General features: G+C 38.3%; 1 protein-coding gene across 1 annotated transcript; it reads left to right on the forward strand.

The window, feature by feature from the left end:
- The first annotated feature begins 101 nt into the window (after positions 1-101).
- cd4-1 (CD4-1 molecule) lies at positions 102-18,747 on the forward strand. Its single transcript, XM_058648067.1, has 11 exons — positions 102-165; positions 10,790-10,911; positions 14,097-14,169; positions 14,273-14,422; positions 14,526-14,669; positions 15,285-15,509; positions 15,611-15,991; positions 17,072-17,320; positions 17,459-17,559; positions 17,674-17,717; positions 17,913-18,747. Exons 3-11 carry the CDS (start codon positions 14,112-14,114, stop codon positions 17,941-17,943), a joined length of 1,383 nt encoding a protein of 460 aa, XP_058504050.1. The 5' UTR covers positions 102-165; positions 10,790-10,911; positions 14,097-14,111; the 3' UTR covers positions 17,944-18,747.
- Positions 18,748-21,045: the final 2,298 nt, after the last annotated feature.

Raw genomic sequence — 21,045 nt, forward strand, 5'->3', positions numbered from 1 at the left:
TACAGAATTTAAAGTGTAGAACAACTGAAATGATGTGATCATAGACCTGTCTGACTTCCTGTGTGTGTGTGTGTGTGTGAGAGAGAGAGAGAGTAAGACACCTGCAGTGCATGCAGCCTACCAAATGTCAGAGCCAGACTCATCGCTGCACTGAACACATCACATGTGAGTACATCTAACCCTACTGTTGTCAGTGTTGTTGATTGTTGGTAGAGAGCGATTTAAACGAGAGAAGACATGGGTCAGGTTGCACACTGCTAAAAAAAATAATAATAATGATGATGTGACAAATGTTATTAAGTTCACTGGTGAGCTCCTCTCATTAAAACACAGAAACACAGGAGCAAGTCTGTACTGCAGCTCTCAAACCAGGTCTCATCCACACAATTTGAAAAGGGCCTGTGTTAAATGTGTGATATTCAGCCAGACATCGTCTACGAACTGACTCAAGCTCAGTTATATTGTATGATTTTCTCGTTGTTTCATCACAAGCCTGTCTGTGGATTTGACTTCATGGGACCAGACTTGATTTGATATTTGTGTTGTGCTGCTTCTAATCACACCAGCAACATCTAAAGAGATGTCAAAATACAAAAACCACAAAGTTTAGACCAAGGGATCAAAACTTAGGCAACAACAATAGCAACATTTTGCAATCGCTATGACGCTAAGCCCCTGCTCTTACACAAATAGACATGCAAACTAAATGTTTATATATATGATGCTTTAAACCCAGGAATATGTCAACTTGAATGTTCTTTATGTTACTCGATGTCAGCGGTTGCTAAGGGTTACAGCTTCATGGCACAAAAGCCAAATGACGAGAGCAATAAACTCTCTTTTGTTTCTTAAGACCTGAAAAGAAACATGACTGACTGACAAAATCATTCTAGTGGGAAATATCACAGCAAATTAAAACATACATTAATAAAAAGTATATGAACATTGTCTTATATATGCGCAAAATAAGAAGTGACCGATTCACAGAATAGTTGATTATTCTGTTGTTGTTTTACCTCGACTTAGGAAGCCGCACTTGTCTGTTTGTGAGCAGCATAACTTGAAAATTAAAAAAAATAAATTTGATTATGTTTTCTGTGGATGTAAATTATGGTCCAGGGAAGAAATGATCAGATTCTGGTGGTGATCCGGTTACATCTTTTTGATACTTTGGGAAAATGAGCGGGGGCCTTGGCCGAGGTTATTACTCTCTGAGTGCTTTCTCTCTGGTGTATTGATTTTATCAGCAAATAGTTTTTAATGTGCATAATTAAACTTTAGTATTGTACCATTCTATCTATATGCATAAGAGTTTGTTGCAGTCCACAAACTTTGTGTGTGAGTGTTAATTTATCGTACCACAAATATTCTAAATTCAGCGTAGACTTCGCTTCAAAAAACTGTCGCCCGATACTTTAGGACTTGTGTTGTTGTTGTCAGGCAATCAAACGTATTTTTACCTCTGGAAATGAATTCATCGGAATTTAGTAAGTTGAGTGTAGATCCAACCAATAATACACCCTTTCATTTAAGAGTTCCAGTGAAGTCATGACAGTATGATAGTGAGCTGGTCATACTGTTACACACAAAACCAGGGCCTGGAAACTGTAGCACCTACATGGAATTCAGCCTTCATCGGTTTAAGAAGAAGTAAGAAATAAGTCTGACATAAATTAACATTGTAGCTTCCGAAACCCAGTACTATGAAGAACAATAGGAACAGAAGTGAAACAATCTGTTACATAAGTAAGAGGTCAAAAAAATAAAGTTTAAAAAGAGTACAGTGCAATCAGAGTGCTTCAAACCAGCAACCAAATATATCTCAGTGGTTTTTGTTATGTATATCATTGCTCCAACCTCCTACTGTGACATGTCCAAAGCTCTCTTTTAGGAAAAAAACTGTGCAGATCACGAAAAAGGCTTAACATGTACTCAGCAACTGTTGTCAGTACTCTTTGATTTTGCCCGGAATTAAACAAGGCTCGAGTATTCTAAGTTAATAAGAACTGCACATGAAAAAAACAATAAATAAATAACGTTAAGTCAGTTAGGATCCAGTTTGAAATGACTTTATTCGGGAATGAACATTTGAAAAACTGAATGATGTATAACATGGTTGTAGAATTAGTGATAACACTATTACTGTATAATATTACAAAAATAATCAAATGCAGCGAACACTTTTGACCCAGATGTGTCTCTGTGTCGTCTTCACCTTGAAAGACTTCCACGCGGTGATACTGTGCTGTTGTTTCTGTAGACATTTAGTTTTGTGAGGTCATTTCAATTTGTATCAGTTTGTTAAATCTTCATTTTGACTCATATTTAATATTGCACCATAACTGCACATTGTGTGTATTAATACAGCGACACACTGTTGTATATTTGAGCACACATTTGAGTCCAGTGTGCTCAAATATACAACATATTTCAGCACACTGGACTCAAATGTTGACGCTCTGATTTGTTTTGAAATAGCACAATGAAATTTTATGTATATATATATATATATGTATATATATATATATATGTATATACATATATATGTATACATATATATATATGTATAAATATATATATATATATATGTATAAAAAAGATGTTTCCATGGTTTCAGAGAAGTAAAATAGTCTAGTACAAATATAGAACTAATATTTGCAGTGTACGGCTGAAGTCAGTCACACGCTGCTTTCTGGGGTTTTAAATCTGGGATTTATTTTAACGATTTACAGACGTTACCAATATTACGTTTGGGATCTTTGTCTTTACATTTAGATAACGGAAAACAAATCTCATTGTGTTGATCCAAAAACAATGAAGCAGAATAATAAAACAACTGTAAGTCACTGCTATAGACTGTATGTTTCAAAGGATATAATCCAACTATTAACTATTGTAGGCACGAGTTTAAGTCAATTACAAAAACTTTATTTGTCATAGCGGGCAACTCAAGGACCCAGAACAATCATTGAAAACATTTAAGAAGAAACTAAAACACAGCATCAACAAGCAGTTTAAATGGTCACCATTGAATACTGGTATCAAACTATTTGCTAAAGCACTAGCCGCTCCATGGGAACAACATATGTATTATCACATTTACGAGGATCACACCGGCTCTATCAAAAACCTCCACCTCTCTTCTTGCTCTCGATGTGGAGAAGTCTTTTGATCAACCTGAGTGTCATTTTTTATGGTCAGTTTACGCCACCCAGGCTTTGGCCATCACTTCATTACTATGATCAGTTTTTCTATTGACTGGACACTTCCTGTTTAAGATGTATCTTGTCCTTTCTGTCTTTGCTGCCCTCCTTCTCTTCGGTTATTTCCCAGGTTGTCTCATAATCATGAAATGATCTCTAAGTGCATATTAATGGACATTTACATGTAAATATGTGAGATTATAGCCAGGCTGGCTAATTTCCATCTTCAGTCCCATTGTCAGGTTGGTGTCCAGAGAAGAGAGAGAGAGAGAGAGAGAGAGAGAGAGAGAGAGAGAGAAACAAACAGAACAATGAGAACAAATGCAAGAAAGAAACAAACAACATAGCGCAGAGCAGAGCACACATCATAAGAAAAGTGTTGGGGGACCATAAGAAGTTATTGCACAAGATCGTATTGTACGATGTCCATAGCACACGTTCAAGGTCAAGGTATCTTTATTGTCCCAAAGCAGGGAAAATAGGTTTGCAGCCGGGAAGATGCACACACAGAGATATTCAGACATAATACAAAGATAGACAACAGCAGATAACATCATGGGCAGATTAAAAGAATCAATAGTAAAGATAAAATAGGATTTAAAAAAAATATATATATAAATAAATAAGCAGCATAAATGGACGCATAAAGTGCAAAAAGTGCAGGTGCACGGTGCCCATTAGGTTTCCACAGCCTGAACAATCTGTAACCAATAAACATGAGCACCAGGCAATTAGAAATCATTGCATTCGTTTGCATGAACGTGTGTGGAGATATCGTTGCACGGAATTAGCACACAAATGTGTATTATGTACACGTTATTACACTAAGTTAGGGCACATAGATGTACTTATGTACTTGTATAAATTACAAGTGATGCCCCATAGACAGACATATGGATTTAAACAAGGTTGTCACAACAGTTATTACAGTTAAAGCCATGCTTTAAGGTGTTTAGTAAATTAGGTGAGAGTGACTTGGTATTGAGGTCCAGGTTTGAGATGCATGAAAGGAGAATATAGCTGGACCATAAGTACTTTTCCCTAAGGGTTCAACACAGGGTTCAACACAGTCACCTCTAAAATCTGCTCTAATAAATCTATTTGAGTTTTTCTTAACAAATGCTGGTAGTTTGACCATGAAAATGTTGTAGCTTAATATAGAATCAGTATATTTAACAGTGTTGTCCTAATTTAGTCACTCAGGTTTCTTGAAGATCTGGCAGTGACGATATTCATTTTGTCGAGTACTTTTAAAGCTTGTTCATAGACTGTTTCAATATTTTTAGGGTTGTTTGACAAGCCATTGTCCAACTCTTGATGCTATGGGACATATGTGTCATTATCATTGTGTCAAAACATAACTTGGTTAAGTTGTTCCTCAGAAATCTAAAGTTGGACACACGTCTCGTCATCACATTCAGTCGTGCCTACACGTGTCTACACAGAATAATCCACATGTCTACTACTTATTCTGATTTCATCTTTATTCTGACTAGGCATATTCTATTATTTTAATCTGGTTCATCACACGATATTTCTGCCTCTGTCGACACAAACACTTATTCAAACCCAGTGTGTTGCAGTAAGGAGCCAAAATAAAAATAAAGTTTTCTTGTAGGAGTTTAGCAGCAAGTCAGTATTTCTCCAGCAGAGAGGCTCCATGTGTATTTCTTCTCGAGCTGTGTTCGCCTTACTCTATTATGAAATATATAATGTCTAAGCTGCACCGGGGGTGTTTTCATATGAGAAAATAGGATTCCCTTTTCATGGCTATTACTCAGTGTTCGTTTTGCTTGAAACACACACACACAGTCATTCAAAAATGAAACTGATATTTCTGAACCTGTGTGTATCCCTCCCTCTTGTATTTCCACTTGCATTGCTATCCCATCAGTGCAAAAACATCAAGTGCAAACACTCACATAAAGTTCGACAAAACCGTGGAGACACCTGCTTCACATTTGTGTCACATTACGTTGAGTGTGGCGCTTGTTTGGCTCCGTTTTCAGAGCAACAGGACACAGTTACAGGTGCACACTTAACCACTCTTATGTCTTATAGATTTAAAACAGCTGCCGTTTCACTCTCTTTTAAATTAAAACGATCGAATAGGTGATTTCCCATTCTGTAAACTCCCCACGTGTGAAGCTTCTCTTCCACACAGGTTTTACTTCTTCTTTACTTCTGTGCTGAGTATAGTCATGTGTTTAAGTCAGAAGCTGAACATGAATCTACTGTTCGTGACAGTATCATGGAGTAACCTAAACATACACTGTAGGCTCACAGGTCTGCACTAATGTCATGGGTTTCACTGTCATTGTTCCTTCAGTTCCTACGATCAATGACAACAATCCTTCAAAAGAAGGAGATGAAGGTCTGTTGTGTGTGAAGTGTAATGTTCCAGCAGCTGGAGTCTGACATATCAACTACAGTATGTCACTTCTCCACATTTACGTTTGTATTTATGCTTTCACTTCTGTCTTTTTTCAATCAAATTCCTCTTTTTTTTTTCTCCCTGATCAGAGTTTTTTCCCAGGAGTTGCAGCAGACGAGTGGTAACTGAAAGGGGAAGTTTGGCAAATTGAGCAACAATATAAACCAATGGTCAGCAACTGGTGGTTCGTGGGCCAAAACTGACCCACCAGAATTAATGTCCAGCTTCGTGCCATGACTGAATTTAAAAATCCAATTATAAATAAAGAAAAATGTCTTCACAAGAAATGAGAAAGTCACGCAGAATTCAGAGCCTTTATTCTGAAAAAGTTCTATGAGACGAGTAACATTCTGCGGCAAATCAGCCTCTTAAATGTGCTATTTTTGTACAACAGTGAATTGTTTAGATCATAAGAAAGAAAAACAGGTTTTGTCCGATGAAGATATGAAGTCTTGGCCCGGTATTCAATTGTTCAAAAAGTATTTACCGTACCTACATCCATATAAGGAATAGAAGAAGAATTGATCACAGTAAAGTGCAAATGTACCTAAGATTAGAGCTGAAACAATTACTCGATTATTTGATTGTTAATCAGTTACTAAATAAATTGACAACTATTTTGATAATGGATTTGAAGCTTTTTACATGATTAAAACAAGATTTCTGATTGTTTCAGCTTCTTAAATGTGCATATTTTCTTCATTTCTTTGCTCCAAATAACAAAGAAATCATTCAAACTGGATCATTTTGGTTTGTGGACAAAACAAGACGTTCATTTCCAGATTTAACAAACACTCATCAACATTTTTTGGACCAAACGATTACTCGATGAATCTTGAGAATAGTCGAAAATAAATGAAAATAATCGTTAGTTGCAGCCCTGGCTTTGAATAGTATTTAGCGTACCTACACCAATATAAAGAATAGAAGAAGAATTGATCACAGTGAAGAGCAAATGTACCTCATTTCCAAAGTTATATCAGCAAACATAGGATACTGTGTGTAGATGAGACGCTACAGTACTGAAACCCCATTTATTATTCTTTTGCTGACTGGTTTATTTTTGACAATAAGGAGAATGGCTGATTTATCTGAATGTAGCTGTGAATAGTAAAAGCCTCGCATGCACAAACAGTACGTGGGCACTGTGAAGCTGCGCAGCAGTTTTTCCGTTTTAAACCAACGTCATCAATGAACTCATGATCTAAAGTCACGTCTGCTGAGCCATGATACTGTTTTCCTGTGAAAAACTATCAATAACACAACTTCACACGTATTTGACTCTCTTCTCTCACCAGTCACACAAACATGACTCGGTGTGGATGTGAAAACTCTTCTCAAATGATTCCTGTGCGCTCTCTTTTTGTTGTTGTTTGCTCTGATGAAGGCGACGAACAACACAGTGACAGTGAATGAATAAATCATTTAGACAAACTACTGATGTTTACAGACGATGGAGGTGAAGTGATTGAGTGGGAGAGGCGGACGTAGAAGGGAGCAAACTTTTCTGTTCTTATCTGCTGTTTCACAACCAGCTTTCAAAGAAGCATGAATGAAGTTCCATGATGCAACAGACTCAAATGTTGACAGTCATTGAGTAGAATGTCAACTCGTGCCTGTTTCTCAACCTCTTTTCCACTGACATTTTGTTTTATTTGTGAAAACATCGCAACTGTCTCAGACACGTTAAAAACATCCAGTGCAATCACACCTCCTTTCCATCTTCTCGGGGCCTCAGAAACTTTCTGTTTCTGCTGCTGCTTCATCTTCCTGCTTCACTCTAATCTCACACTCTAACAAGAAATGTCTCTGAAATGTAGAGTCAAACCCAGAGAGCAGAGCAGTGAGGGAAACCCTCTGTAGGAGAGGACGGAGGACGAGGAGACCAGAGATAAATGTGAAAAGAGTGAATCACCCTTCCTTCTAGCTTGTGGCCCACACTATTTTGGATTTTCAAGAGGTGACACACACTCGCCCTCGTTGGGTGTGTGTGACTAATGAGGGAGTCCTCACTTTCAGGTGTTTTCCATCAAAATGACATTATTTCTGTTTTTGTCACGCTTCAAACTTATGTTGGACAAAACCTTTTCTGTGCTGTAGCAGAGCCAAGACTTGAAGGTGTTTTTTTTGTCGTAAGGAAGCGAACAGAGCGCTTGTTTCATATCGAGCTCAGAGGGAACAGAAGCAGGTGTGAACTCTTCATGAAGGCAGTACAGAGACAGGCAGAGAAACCTCAGAGAGACACATGACAAGTGTGCGAGATGTTTGTTTTGTCCTTGTTGTGGTTCTTGTCTCTAAACCACCCCGGCACTGTGTTTAAACACTGATCCATGCCATTATTTAGCAGGGGTAAAGCTGTCTTACACTTATTACTGGAGGAAGGTTTTTTGGTTTTGTTAGGCTGCTGAAAGGTTTACTGTGGTGTTATCAAAAAGAGGTACACAAATGAATTCAAACGTGTTGTAAACATTTGATTCTCTCCTCCTCACTGAGGCCTCCGTCATTCTGAATACATGAGGAGATTTTCAAGTGCATCATCAAAAGAAACAAACTAAATGAAACACCTGCCGTCTGCGACTGCCACTCACGTTTCATTTACCTTCCCTTAATCTTTCCACAAACTGTCAAATCTAGGAATTGCTTCAAAAATATGTCAAGGTTTAATTATTCATCCCGTAAGTTCTCCACACGGACACACTGTCGTGTGCCGGGTGACGACAAGCTGTTAAACACAGACTCAGGTGACAGATAATGAGATCCACAGATGTTACACTGCTGATGTTTTGAGTGCAGATAAGACTCCACAGCAGCAGGTTCTACGATCACAGATAAGCACAAAGCAGATGTTGTTGTCGTACTGTGTGTCATGCAGAGTGTGATCTGGTTTGTACAGCGGCTAATTGACAGTTGCGTTGCTTCATTTTGATAATGAAGTATAAACGTGCTGTTATTACAAACTAAATGAGTATACAGAGGTATGTTTGAATCAAGTCATGGAGGAGAATTCTTTTAAGCAATATCATAAGAAACTGTATTTAATATTTTGTTTAATATTGAGGCCTCTCAGCAGACAATGACGACACAAAGACTGTGTCAGTGCTGCTCTTATCTGAGAAAAACTATTGTTAAATGAATAAATAAAAGCAAATATAGTCTGATAACAATATTGTTCTAAATCACAGATCTCAGTAACATTATGTCCCTAATCTGTCAAGACCAATATGAAACTGCCCTTTTAAAAAAAGTGAATTACACAACATCACAGTGGTGTCAACTGTCATATCTAATAAATGTGTTATTAGATATGACGGTTGACACCACTGTGATGTTGTTTAATGGATTAAACGGAGCAACCGCTGCTTATGTCGGGTTATAAAACAATGAGGAAGAGCAAATTCTTCCTTAAACACAATTTAAACTTTAAACATGATATAAATCACCTCCATATGCAACTCATTCAGCCACAGGGTCATTTAGGCTGAAGATACTGTCTTTTTGTTTGTCCGTGTCTCAACATATGTCTATCTCTCATGTTTTTTTGTATGTTATTTCTTGAGAATCTGACAAAAATGATGGGAATGGGGAAAGAAATTGCTTCTTTAAACCAGATCTACATCAAATTTTGCAGCGTTTTTCTCTTTCCACACCGTACTTTTTGCATAATCTTACCGACTAATCCAACCAACAAAGATATAGATGAAAATATAACGTTCTTAGCAGAAATAACACGTGTTTGTTAAAGTTAAAGTTTGTTCAACCTCCAAACCAAAATGAGTTTTATGACCAAAATGAGTTCACGCCAATGAAGTCTCTTCTGCCGCACGCTCGTTGTTAACTAATCGTATCTCGCCGACCACAGTTGGATCAAGTCTTTACTTTTAATACTAAATAAGAATAAACAGTCAAACACTTTTCGCTCCAGCGATTCAAACACAAGTCACTGAATTCACAGCATGTGCTCAAACACGCCAGCTAACATCTTTTTCATATGAAAGTTCAGATTCTATGATGGATTTAACGCAGCAACGTCCGAGTACATCAGTTTAATATACAACGAGGAAAAAGTCAATTAAACATAATTAAAACTGTATGTAAATGATCTCCATATAAAGACAATTGAGGAGTGAGATAGTGTGGATGGTTTTTAGTATTTTACACAGAAAGATGGTTTCTTTTGGATCATGTACAGTATTTGCTTTTGTTCCACAGACTTCACACAGACATATTTCACACACATTTGAACATATTTGAGACGGGATAAAATGATCGCTTATGTAAGTGAAGAAGAGTTGAACTTGACGGGGAAAATGAACTTGAGTGATTCAGGATTAAAGATCCTTTATTTGTCGTTGTGCAGACATTTGCGTTTACATACTCACAAGAGAATGAGATGTCGTTCTTAAGGTGCAACAATAAAAAAACGTAGATAACAAAATATAATAAATAAGTCAACCATAGCGATAGCAGTTTAATGTAAAACTGACTGCGTCATGGAAATAAGAGAATTTATTTATTAAATATTTTATAATTATGAAGTCTCACATACATTTTTAATAACTCTCTAAACACAACTTCCCCCAAATTACTTTTTTTAATCCTTTCCCCCGTCGTCGCTCAAACAACTCGGTCGCAAATGTTTCATTTTGACTTTGTATTCATTAGCTGCTGCTTCTTTTCAAACAGTTCATAGCTTGAATGTCTTAATTATGTATCTACATCAGTTATGTGACCGGGGGAGAAATCAACTGAGCGATAAGCACAAACGAAGAATAAGATGTGAGCTGACCGTGCTGTGCATGAGACAGATAACAAGTCCACTGAGACTCTTCTCAGATTTCATGTCAAATCACAATTCTACCCAATTAAGATCAGTCACTTGTATGTTTTTGGAGAGATTATATTTAAAATAATGTGTATAAACTGTATATAAAAGTATGTAACGTGCTGATTAATGTATGGTGCCATCATTTTTTCTGATGTAATAATGTAGAGCCACATATACATTCTATTATAATATAACTGGGTTTTTTTATGTAAAAGCAAAGGTGAGGAGAGTTTGTGTGACTATATCAAACTCTTCTAATGTAACAGCCAATCAAAGGTCATTATTCTGACTTTGGGTTTCATCAACAACTGCTTTTTTTTTCTCCAGACCAATCAGTGGCGAGGGAGGTGCAACATCTTTTAAAAAGGTTTTGTTTGATAAATAGTCAACATTTCCTCTTCACACCAGACCTGAACACAGACGGACACTCCGGCGCTCAACGACAATAAGTATGTATACTGAATTTTGTTTTATTTTAGCGGAATATTCACATACTTTATGACATAAAATTGAATAAACATCAGTTTAAATGATCATAAACGACAGGCGGCCGGTATTGTTATTGGTATTGTCATCCTGACGTTTACATTTGGATCTTCATTCAAGATATTTCATTATTTTTTTTCAAAATTGTCATTTCTTATTTTGACATTGTAAATGTGTCTATTTATATGCGCTGAAATTGCATTTATTCATTTTTGTTGACCACAAATGTGCACATTAGACAGGCCAATGTCCGTGATAAAAAGTATTTTAAACTGAATTCTCATAAAAAGTTTGAGGTTCAGTGATTTTTCAGCTTATGAATAACTCATTTTTCTAACTTGTTTTTTTTTTAAAGCATATCATCGCTTCAACTATTTTTGATTTCAACTGCATGAGACATGAACTATGTATGCGTGTAATTTATTTAGCCTCGAGCAGGACTTTAAATAGTGAAAACCAAAAACACGTCCAGTCAAATTAAACTGTAATCTGGCCCATTTAATTTCCCTTTTTCTTTTTCTGTTTGCTCTCCTCCTCCTCCTCCTCTTCCTCCCCCACCTCTCCTCTGGGTTTGGCCCTCACCCTTTCCTCCTCGCCCTCCCCCCTCACGTCTACTCGTTGTTAAAGCTCCACCCTGACTGCAGATATGATCGTCTAGCTTGGTCTCTGGGTTACAGCTCCACAGGTGAACGTCTGTTGATCACCAGAGTCTCCGTCTGGTCCTTGGCCTCCGCTCTTATTTTAACGCTGATCTCAGTCGTGATAAATAATGCAGCGTTATTTGTTTCCCACTGATCCCGTCTGACTGCTTAAAATATCCATTACAGTCAAGTGTTTACACTCCTTGATCACATATTTAAAACATGCAGAAACCATTTGCTCTAAGATGTTTCTCTTTGACACGCACACACACACACCACCTAAGGTTTTAATACTTAATGTTGCTTTTCACCAGGCGCTGACAGGAATTACATTATGGATTTTTTTTTGTAAATATCAAAGCTTAGCTCTCTGATATTTATTTATTTGAGAGTCAAACGCATGGTATGTCAGGCAAATAGCTGCATTTATCGATGTGCTGTGATGGGAAATTTTCACTGAATATTGTGACGCTGACGAGACTCTATGACACCTCCTTTAATTATTTGTGGAGATTTCATAGATTTATTTATAAATGTGAGAGAAGAGAAATGACAGGAAATTAGAGAGACGACGATGATATGTGACAAAGGCACTCAGACACAAACAAATCATTTTATTATTATTATTATGCAATAGTATTCATCAGAAGCCTGGACATGAATGTTTTGTTACCAGAACACATTGTTATAGTTATACTACTTTCCCATTATTATCTCAATGTGCTTTTTTCTTCTTTCTTGTAATTTCAGTCAAGAAAATACTCTTTTACCCTTTTATATCGTATAATATGCTAAACAGCGACATGTTCTGCAGCAACTTTTAAATAGAACATTTTTTTTGTCCTAATAACTCTCAAACCGCGTTACACACATTTATGTGTTTTTTTTGCTCAATTTTGAACACCAGAGAAATATTTAAAACGTGATTCATTGAAATGTTACTGCCATATCACGTATAACTATTCTTTTAAAGTGTCAAATCACAGTAAAAGATTAAAAAGATTTTTTTGTGCACAATCATAACACACTAAGGCACAGGAGGGGTGGGAGGGGGAGGGGGGGCAGAGAGATAAGGCAGTGATACAGTGAGAGAAAAGAGTCACATCTATCTTAAACCACAGTCTAAGTGTGCTGCCGGTGCTGTGGTCTTTCTCTTTGTCTTTTTAAGCGAGGAGAGATCCGTCTTTCGTGGAACAGGGGAGGAAGAGAGGAGGTGTGCGACGCAGGGGGGGCGACGATTGGGATAAGAATCTGCACCTAGACTAAAATCAAGGCCCACCACAACCCGGCGTATATGCTTTACGTCTCTTCCCTCCCAATTTCTGTCTGTTTCTTTTCAAAAAAAAAACCGAAGCCCACCACAGGCCGCCTACTCCCGGCTCACTCAACTCTTTCTCTTTTATCTTGTGAAATCTCTCTAAATCTGAGACCACTGTTTGAGACCACTGTTTGCTTCCTGCTCAGTGGTTTTGACTTCTGTTGATACACGTAAAATGATATGTGTTATGATGTTTCTCTTATTACTTAATATAAAGTGATGCTTTTCAAATTCCTTTCTAAATTTGTCAGTTTACATTTACGTTGAATGCGACGCTTAAGTTGACCTCTCAGTGTCAGAGCGGCGTTGAATCAGAAGCATTTAATTGCAAAAGGCCGAGTTTGCTTTCGTACTAAATTGTTGAATAAGCAGTCGCTGACAGATTTAATATCCTGCCGCCTTCTTGTCTGTGAAAGAGCTTCAGGAGATATTAGAATCTGTTGACTATAATGAATCACAGACAAAAGTTAGAGCCCTCTGACACTGTTAGAACAAGTAAACTTCAAAATAAATAAAGTTCTCAGCGCTGCAAACCAGTTCAGCGCAAACGTTAAAAAATGTAAGTCAAATCTCTCCTGAAGAAAAACGATTTTGATCCATATTATATAAATACATTTTAGGACGAGACTTCATATTTGCGTCATATTATCATATTATCTTTTTAATGAATTCATTCCTTTGGCTAAAATATACATCACCATGGTCTGACCTGTGAAGCTATTCTGATGACACGCTTATATTCATACGTTGAAGAACACAACTTTTTCAAATCAAATTGACCAAAAAAAAACCCAGTTATATTATAATAGAATGTATATGTGGCTCTACATTATTACATCAGAAAAAAAATAGTGGCACCATACATTATCAGCACGTTACATACTTTTATATACAGTTTATACACAGTCTATAATTATTACGGTTACGTCAAGAAAGGACTTTATTAAACCTGAGAAAGATAAGTAACTTTCTGACCACATGTTTCTTGTACTTCTCTAAAGCAAAGATTATGTTGCAGTTCTCCTTTACCTCATTCAAAAATGAAATCATCAAATTGTCTTAAGCTTGCACAAAATGCTAAAAGACAGCGCACATGATTTAGAATGAATTTTAACATTAAATATTTCTTGCACATTATCTGCATTGTTTGTATGTAGAAATGTAAATTTCTAAAATGCCTGTTTTTCAGACTCTACAAACGAGGATGGGAAACTTCCTTCAGCCCGTCATCATTCTCTTCTCTCTGCTCGTCTCAACAACAGGTAAAATGCATTCATTTTCAAGCCATTTATTCATTTTTAACTTTTAGCAGGTTCGTTTTGTTGGATATGTTGTTGTGACGCGACGTCCTTGTCAATTTCTCAGGTGCTGTGCAGGTGGTATATGCCCAGGTTGGAGAGACGGTTAACCTTAAGCCTCTAGAGTTACAAAAATCACAGAATTATGTGTACTGGACATTTATGGACCTTCAACTTGGCTGGCGCAATCACCTCGGTGGAAAGTCTCTGACCGACGGTAACCAAAGCATTGAGCTATGCGTATATTTTTAAATTGCAATTACATTAAATTGCAATAGTGTCATTTCGGCGCTGACGGTCCTTTATGCCTTGTGTTACAGCTGAAGCCTGGAAAAATAAGCTGAGCATGACTGACGACTCACTGATCATCAAAGACATCCAACAAGAAAACTTTGGCACATTTCAAGTGTCAGTGTCAAGTCATTCTCCGCCCATCTCGACCATCGTACTTGTCAAAGTTGAGGGTAAGAGCAAAAATAAGGTGACGTGTTCCCTCCAGTCACATCACAGAGGGGGCTTTTATGCTTTCTGTTGTTGTAAATATGATCTAGATCCATAGTTCTCAAACTGTGGCGTGTGTACCACCAGTGTTACGTGTACCAACGGTGGTACGTGAGCTTCCTCTGGTGGTACTTGGAGGAAAATCAGAAATGCTGTTCTACTTTTTACCAGGGTATGTGATCGGAGTGGAGCTGAGGAATTTTGACCCGAGATCTCTCGCTCCATAATCTAATGGAGTGTGTGAAGTATATGTGAGGAAGAGGAGGATGATGAGAGAGCAAATGATCTTATCGGGAATGAATCTGCCCCCTGTGAAAAGTCTGTAGCTGACTCGATCTGTTTGCACCACTTTGAGTGTGCAGTTTGAGAACTACACGTCCCATTTATTTAGTTTTTAGAACTACTCATCAAGATTTTCTGGAGTCTAGAAACAAATGTGTTTGGTTCAAATCATGCTTTTATGCAGTGTGTTGAGATGTTTGACGCAAAGACTACAGAACTGTGTTCTCCCTCCCTAAATGAGTAACAGTAACCCACTGATTGTCATCATTCCCACTCTGTTTCTTTCTGTGTTATAGTGAGTAAGATCCCCGCGTCTCCTCTGCTGCCTGGAGAATCTCTGTCTCTCCATTGCAGCGCAGACGTTAGCCAGAAGCCTGAGATTTACTGGTTGGATCCCACAGGAGAGAGAAAGACAAAAAATGACGGCAGTTTCTCCACAAGAGTCACAGGCCAACACAATGGCGAGTGGACCTGTGTTGTCGCTCAACAAAAACATGTCAAAATGTCCATCACAGTTGTGGGTAAGTTACTTTAGTCTGCAATGAAATTTAGTATGCATGTGTTTTACAGTTTGAACCCTCATTCTGGTGATAACGTTAGTTCTCTTTCACTCCCTAATTAGATCTTTCTCCAGCTCCTTCACATGCTCAGTATACGTCCACATCTACACCCATCACCATCCCCTGCTCTCTCTCTCCTCACATCACCTGGGAACAAATCAAGGCTAAGGGCGTCCAGGAAGTTCACTGGCAATTCTTCCCTCGGCAGTCTTCAGGCGTCAGTGCTGTTAAGGCACAGAGGCTTTTCTTTCTCTCGCTCGAGTCGATGCTTTTCACTGCAGAGCAAAACAGAGACCTGAGGCCTGTTCTACAGCCCACGACAGGAAATTTCACTTTGACCAGAAAGCAGGGCAGAGAAGAAGACGCAGGAGACTACGTGTGCATGATGAAATTCAAAAATGGCGTGACCCTGAACACAACTGTACGCGTGGACGTGCTGCAGAGTAAGTGAGAGCAAACAGTGCAGCTCTTTGTTGCACTCACATCTGCACTGTGAACTTTTGTTTGCTTGTTTTTCTGTTTGACGTTTTAATTGTCTCTCGTACCATGCAAGTGTTTAATCTCTCTGCTGCTGCTGCTGCTGCTGCTGCTGCTGCGGAGTGTCTTTGAACGTGTCCCCGGTGTGACGTGTGTCTAATTCAGTGGCTAATGCACTTGTCTAGCTCCACTTGTTTTAATAGGACACAACGAGGTGTCGCTGTGCCAGAGCGGCGAGATTAAACAAAGAATTTTAATTGCAATGTGCTTTCTGAGCATTTATGATGTGAGACTGACATTTTCTCGTTATTGCCTGAACTGCCATTTAACCAGGAGCTTTTAAAAAGTCTTCCAATTTAATGGAGTAATTTAAGACTATGTTTATTTTGAGTAAATAAGCAAGAGGCTGATTTGCCTCCACTTTCCTCCACCCACCACAACAATTATTTACAAGATTGATAAAAAAAAAAAATGAGGTGCCTAAGATAACTCTGTTATTATTATTATTATTACTATTGTTATTATTATTATTGTTATTATTGTTATTGTTAGTAGTAGTAGTATTAGTCGTATTATTGTTATACTTTTTTTTTTTTTTTTTTTTTTTTTTTTTACTACTAGTAGTAGAAGGATCCATGACAGCTACATATTAAAGCCTCTTGGAAACAATATGTCAAGCAGTTCTTTATTTGATCAGTTTTTAGTCAATACAAAATATACCAAGAGTCATACAACATGGTTAATTTATTTCATGCAAGCGCTCAAAGTTTGACATTTTCATCATCAGCTATCTAATTTAATTGCTGATTTACTAATGAATTGTTTCTGCTTCAATTTTATAACGTATATTCATCTAATTAGTGTTAATTTGAGCAGCCATTTTGATCTTGACATAAGATCTTCCATCACAACTTTTTCTAAGATGCAAGTGCTGATTTCTCAGACAACTACAAAAGCAAAAGGCTCAGTCTGATTCAAAAATAAATGTAGAAAATACAACTTAATATACTTTGTTTCTCTCTCTCTCTCTCCCTCTCTTTCTTTAGTCATGGCCTATCCAGGAGCAGACTTACATCCCGGCCAGCTGCTCAACCTGACTTGCAGCATTGGCCATCCGCTGCCCTCTGACCTCAGGCTGCAATGGTCACCACCCAAACAATCACCTCAGGAGTTTGTCCATCACTCTGCTCATCTCACCATCCCAGAGGTTTCCACAGGAGATGCAGGAAATTGGGGGTGTTCTCTGTGGGAGGGCAAAAGGCGACTGACGTCAACTGTGATAACGCTGAGCATCGGTGAGCACAGGAAGTGAGAGGGCAGCAGGAAATACGACGTGGGCATGACCTTGTGGTCACAGTGTTTTATGGCAGAAACTTTGGTCTTCTCTCTGTATTTGACTGTTTGATCACCGTCTTCTTTCTCTTCATGTGCAGAATACAGACTGAACGTGTGGATGTTGGTGATCATATGCGGCGCTGCAGTCATCGTCATCCTCCTCGTCATCCTCATTGTCATCCTCTATCGACGCAGAAATGTACATTTAAATCACTACTCTATTTCTTTCTTACGAGCTCCCAAACAGCCATTATAGTGACATTAAAAGTCTGTGTCTCTCTCTGTGTTTGTTTGTTTTTGTGGCTGACATTAGCGGAAGATGAGACACCTCAGGCATCAACTCTGTCGATGCAAACAGTACGTATACTAACCATTTCCTGGACTGATGAAATGGCTCCAAGCACGTTTGCACACACACATCACTACAATATTCACATCATGAGGTTTATTATGAACACACACACACACACACACACACACACATCTATATGTTGTGTAGCTACATGCCTCTTTCCATAACTCACCCAGAAACCTGTGACTCTCTTTTTACAGCCCCAAGCCCAAAGGATTTTACAGGACGTGATAAATCTCCCACATGGACATTTTTAAGAGGACATGGCAACCAATTAAATTGCTGTCTATGATGAGGTGGATTTTTTTTTTTTTGGATCATATCTACAAACTGTGGACCTCTGTTCACAGAAAAATGTATCTTATAGCTGTACATATCACACAACTTGGATGGTTTCATGTTCATATTGTAAGAGAAAAAAAATCCATTCAGTTCTATTCATTTTTTGTGATCACTCTTATCAGTTCCTGTTTATATTCAGGTCTTTTAAGAGTAATTGCTATGTGATTTACATGTGTATTTTATGATTCTCTATAAAATACTGCATTGGCTTAAATACCTGCTGCTATAAATATGTGCATGTTCATATTGTTGACAATTAAACTTTATTATTCAAAGCAGAACAGAAATATGTTTACTTATATAAAGTATATATATATATATTTATATATATATATACACATGCTGATATAAAGAAGAATGAGCATTGAACAAAACTGTCAAAAATGTGTAATGAAGATTTTCTGTTATTGTGGTCCCGGGCCCCTGCAGTTGTGTGTGTGGGGTGATGAGGGCATCAGTGGAGTGAGGTGGAATCTCTCCACCACCACACAGTCTTCTCCTCATCTGTCTCTGACTGTCCCACAATCTTCAGAATACAAAGAAGAAAAAATCAGTGTGTTCTCTAATGTGTATGTGAGTGTGAATTGGCTCTGACATGCTGAAATGGCCGAGTGGTTTTCCATGTGTTTGAAGAATCTGTGCTTCACCTGAAGATTGCGTACAATAAAATAAAAGAAACAAAAACTTCTAAAACATTTTATTTTTAGTCGTTTTTCAGTTTTTCAGTTACCAACATGAACATGAAGTGTGACGAGATGATCTCGCACACCCCACTTTGTTTTCCAGGTGCTAGAAACATTTATCCTAACAAACTGCTGAACTTCCAAGATTGTTTTAGCTGTAGAATCCACCTGTGAAACCTTCTGGGGACACTTCTTGGACTTTTCAGCCGTAATGGTTTGCAAGCATCTCGCGTTTCTCGCACTTTTCGAGTTAAAACGACGCTGCTCCACATGACTCTCTGTACTTCTCAGTATAGCTGTGTTCTTGTGGCACCTTTGCACACAGTAATCAAAACAGAGTAAAAGAGTATGCGTGAAAACACAAAGAGATGCCATATGGAAAGTTTCAGAACTGAATCCTACTGCTCAAAAAAACCTGATTGTTCAGCAGTGTTGACGAGATAAATAATAATACAAAATCATTTCTCAAACAGAGGCAGAATAATAACGTCTATAAAAAAACACCCAAATTTACCCACCACAGCTTTGAATGTGACATATTTTCATTTATACACAAACACACACTATGTTCATGACGTAGGGAGGGGAATACTAACAACAGCAACAGACAGGAAGTTGGCCAGCAGACAGCAGATAGCATCGCTTTAATTGCAGTGCAAGTATTGTCTCCATCCACCTCCAGAGAAAGCCACAGTTTTAACTCTGCTAACCCAGCATGACTCCAGGGATGATAACATGGGGCAGTCCATCACTTTGCTCCAGACCTAAATATCTCAGAGGCTACAGGGTGACTGGCTGCAAAGCTGTTGGTTCCCAGAGGATGACTTGTAGTTATTTGTTCCTCCAGCAGCACTAGTATTTAGTGGATGGACTGTTCTAATGACTCTGGTGTTGTCAAGGTTCACTGCACACACGTTTAATTTTTCAGGTCAGTGAACCAATGTCTGTTGTTTTCCTATTTCTTCATCCTAATATGTAACTGAATCTCGGGTATAATGATCTAAATCTATTATCTAATATTGGTCAAAGCCAAGCCCTTGATTGCAAGTCTAAATGTCACATCAAGTCTTCAGTGCTTGTTTGTGCAAAGACAAAGACATTTTTGCTTTTATTCATTTCATATGTACAAGTTTGTAAGTCAAGAGTTGTCTACCTGTTTCCACTCACCTTCCTTCTCAATGTCAGTCAGTCCAATCCAGTAGATTGTGTAAATGGTTGCAAACCCTTTGCCTTCTTTTTCCTAAAAATGTGGTGCAGTGAATAAACATATTTGAAATGCAGAAATAAACAGCGCACATAAACACTTTCATGCTGTTTGTAAAGCAGAAGATTTGCACTGGAAGACCAGTTGTACCTGTCAGTGTCAGTTGTACCTGTCAGTGTCAGTTGTACCTGTCAGAGTCAGTTGTACCTGTCAGTGTCGGTTGTACCTGTCAGTGTCAGTTGTAACTGTCAGTGTCAGTTGTACCTGTCAGAGTCAGTTGTACCTGTCAGTGTCAGTTGTACCTGTCAGAGTCAGTTGTACCTGTCAGTGTCAGTTGTACCTGTCAGTGTCAGTTGTACCTGTCAGAGTCAGTTGTACCTGTCAGTGTCGGTTGTACCTGTCAGTGTCAGTTGTACCTGTCAGTGTCAGTTGTAACTGTCAGTGTCAGTTGTAACTGTTAATGCTCTGTATTTGGTTCCACCTGAGCGAAGGCTTCAAATACCAACAGGCCAATGAAAACCTGAAAGATTGAAAGACAGAGGTTAAAAACACAGATATGACATCACTGCACGTGAAAACCAAGCCGCTGACTCAGATAACACTTATGCCTGCAGTGTAAATGGGTCTCACCTTTGCTTTGGATGATGTTCATCACGACAGTCAGTAACTGTGACTTCTCCTCGCTGCTCCCTGTGTGTTTCATAGAGAGAGAGTGTGTGTGTGTGTGTGTGTGTGTGTGTGTGTGTGTGTGTGTGTGTGTGTGTGTGTGTGTGTGTGTGTGTGTGTGTGTACCAAAAGAAGAGAGCAGAAAGGACAGATTGCACAAATCTACCACACAGATTGGACGTTCATGGTCACTCAGATGGTGCAAAATCTTATAGCCAAACCAGTGATAACCTTCCATACCAGATATGATAAAATAAACAAGGATGGCGGCACTCTGGCATGCAGGTCCATCAATATTTACTGCTACAGGAGCAAAGTTCTTTCCCCGTCCCATGCTTTTTTCAAAATTGGCAAAGATTGATATCATAAAGGCATGGCTCAGCATTGATGGCTTGGATACTTTGGATACTTTGCGTGTGCATCTCTGCATGTGTGCAG

Source organism: Solea solea, chromosome 13, assembly GCF_958295425.1.
Source record: "Solea solea chromosome 13, fSolSol10.1, whole genome shotgun sequence".
Classification (NCBI taxonomy): Eukaryota; Metazoa; Chordata; class Actinopteri; order Pleuronectiformes; family Soleidae; genus Solea; species Solea solea.

Bases quoted from the DNA above. Each gene is read 5' to 3' on its own strand.
- cd4-1 (XM_058648067.1), top strand. From the start codon at position 14,112: ATGGGAAACTTCCTTCAGCCCGTCATCATTCTCTTCTCTCTGCTCGTC. The intron at 14,170-14,272 runs GTAAAATGCATT...TCAATTTCTCAG, and splicing joins TCTGCTCGTCTCAACAACAG to GTGCTGTGCAGGTGGTATAT. The intron at 15,510-15,610 runs GTAAGTTACTTT...CTCCCTAATTAG, and splicing joins AATGTCCATCACAGTTGTGG to ATCTTTCTCCAGCTCCTTCA.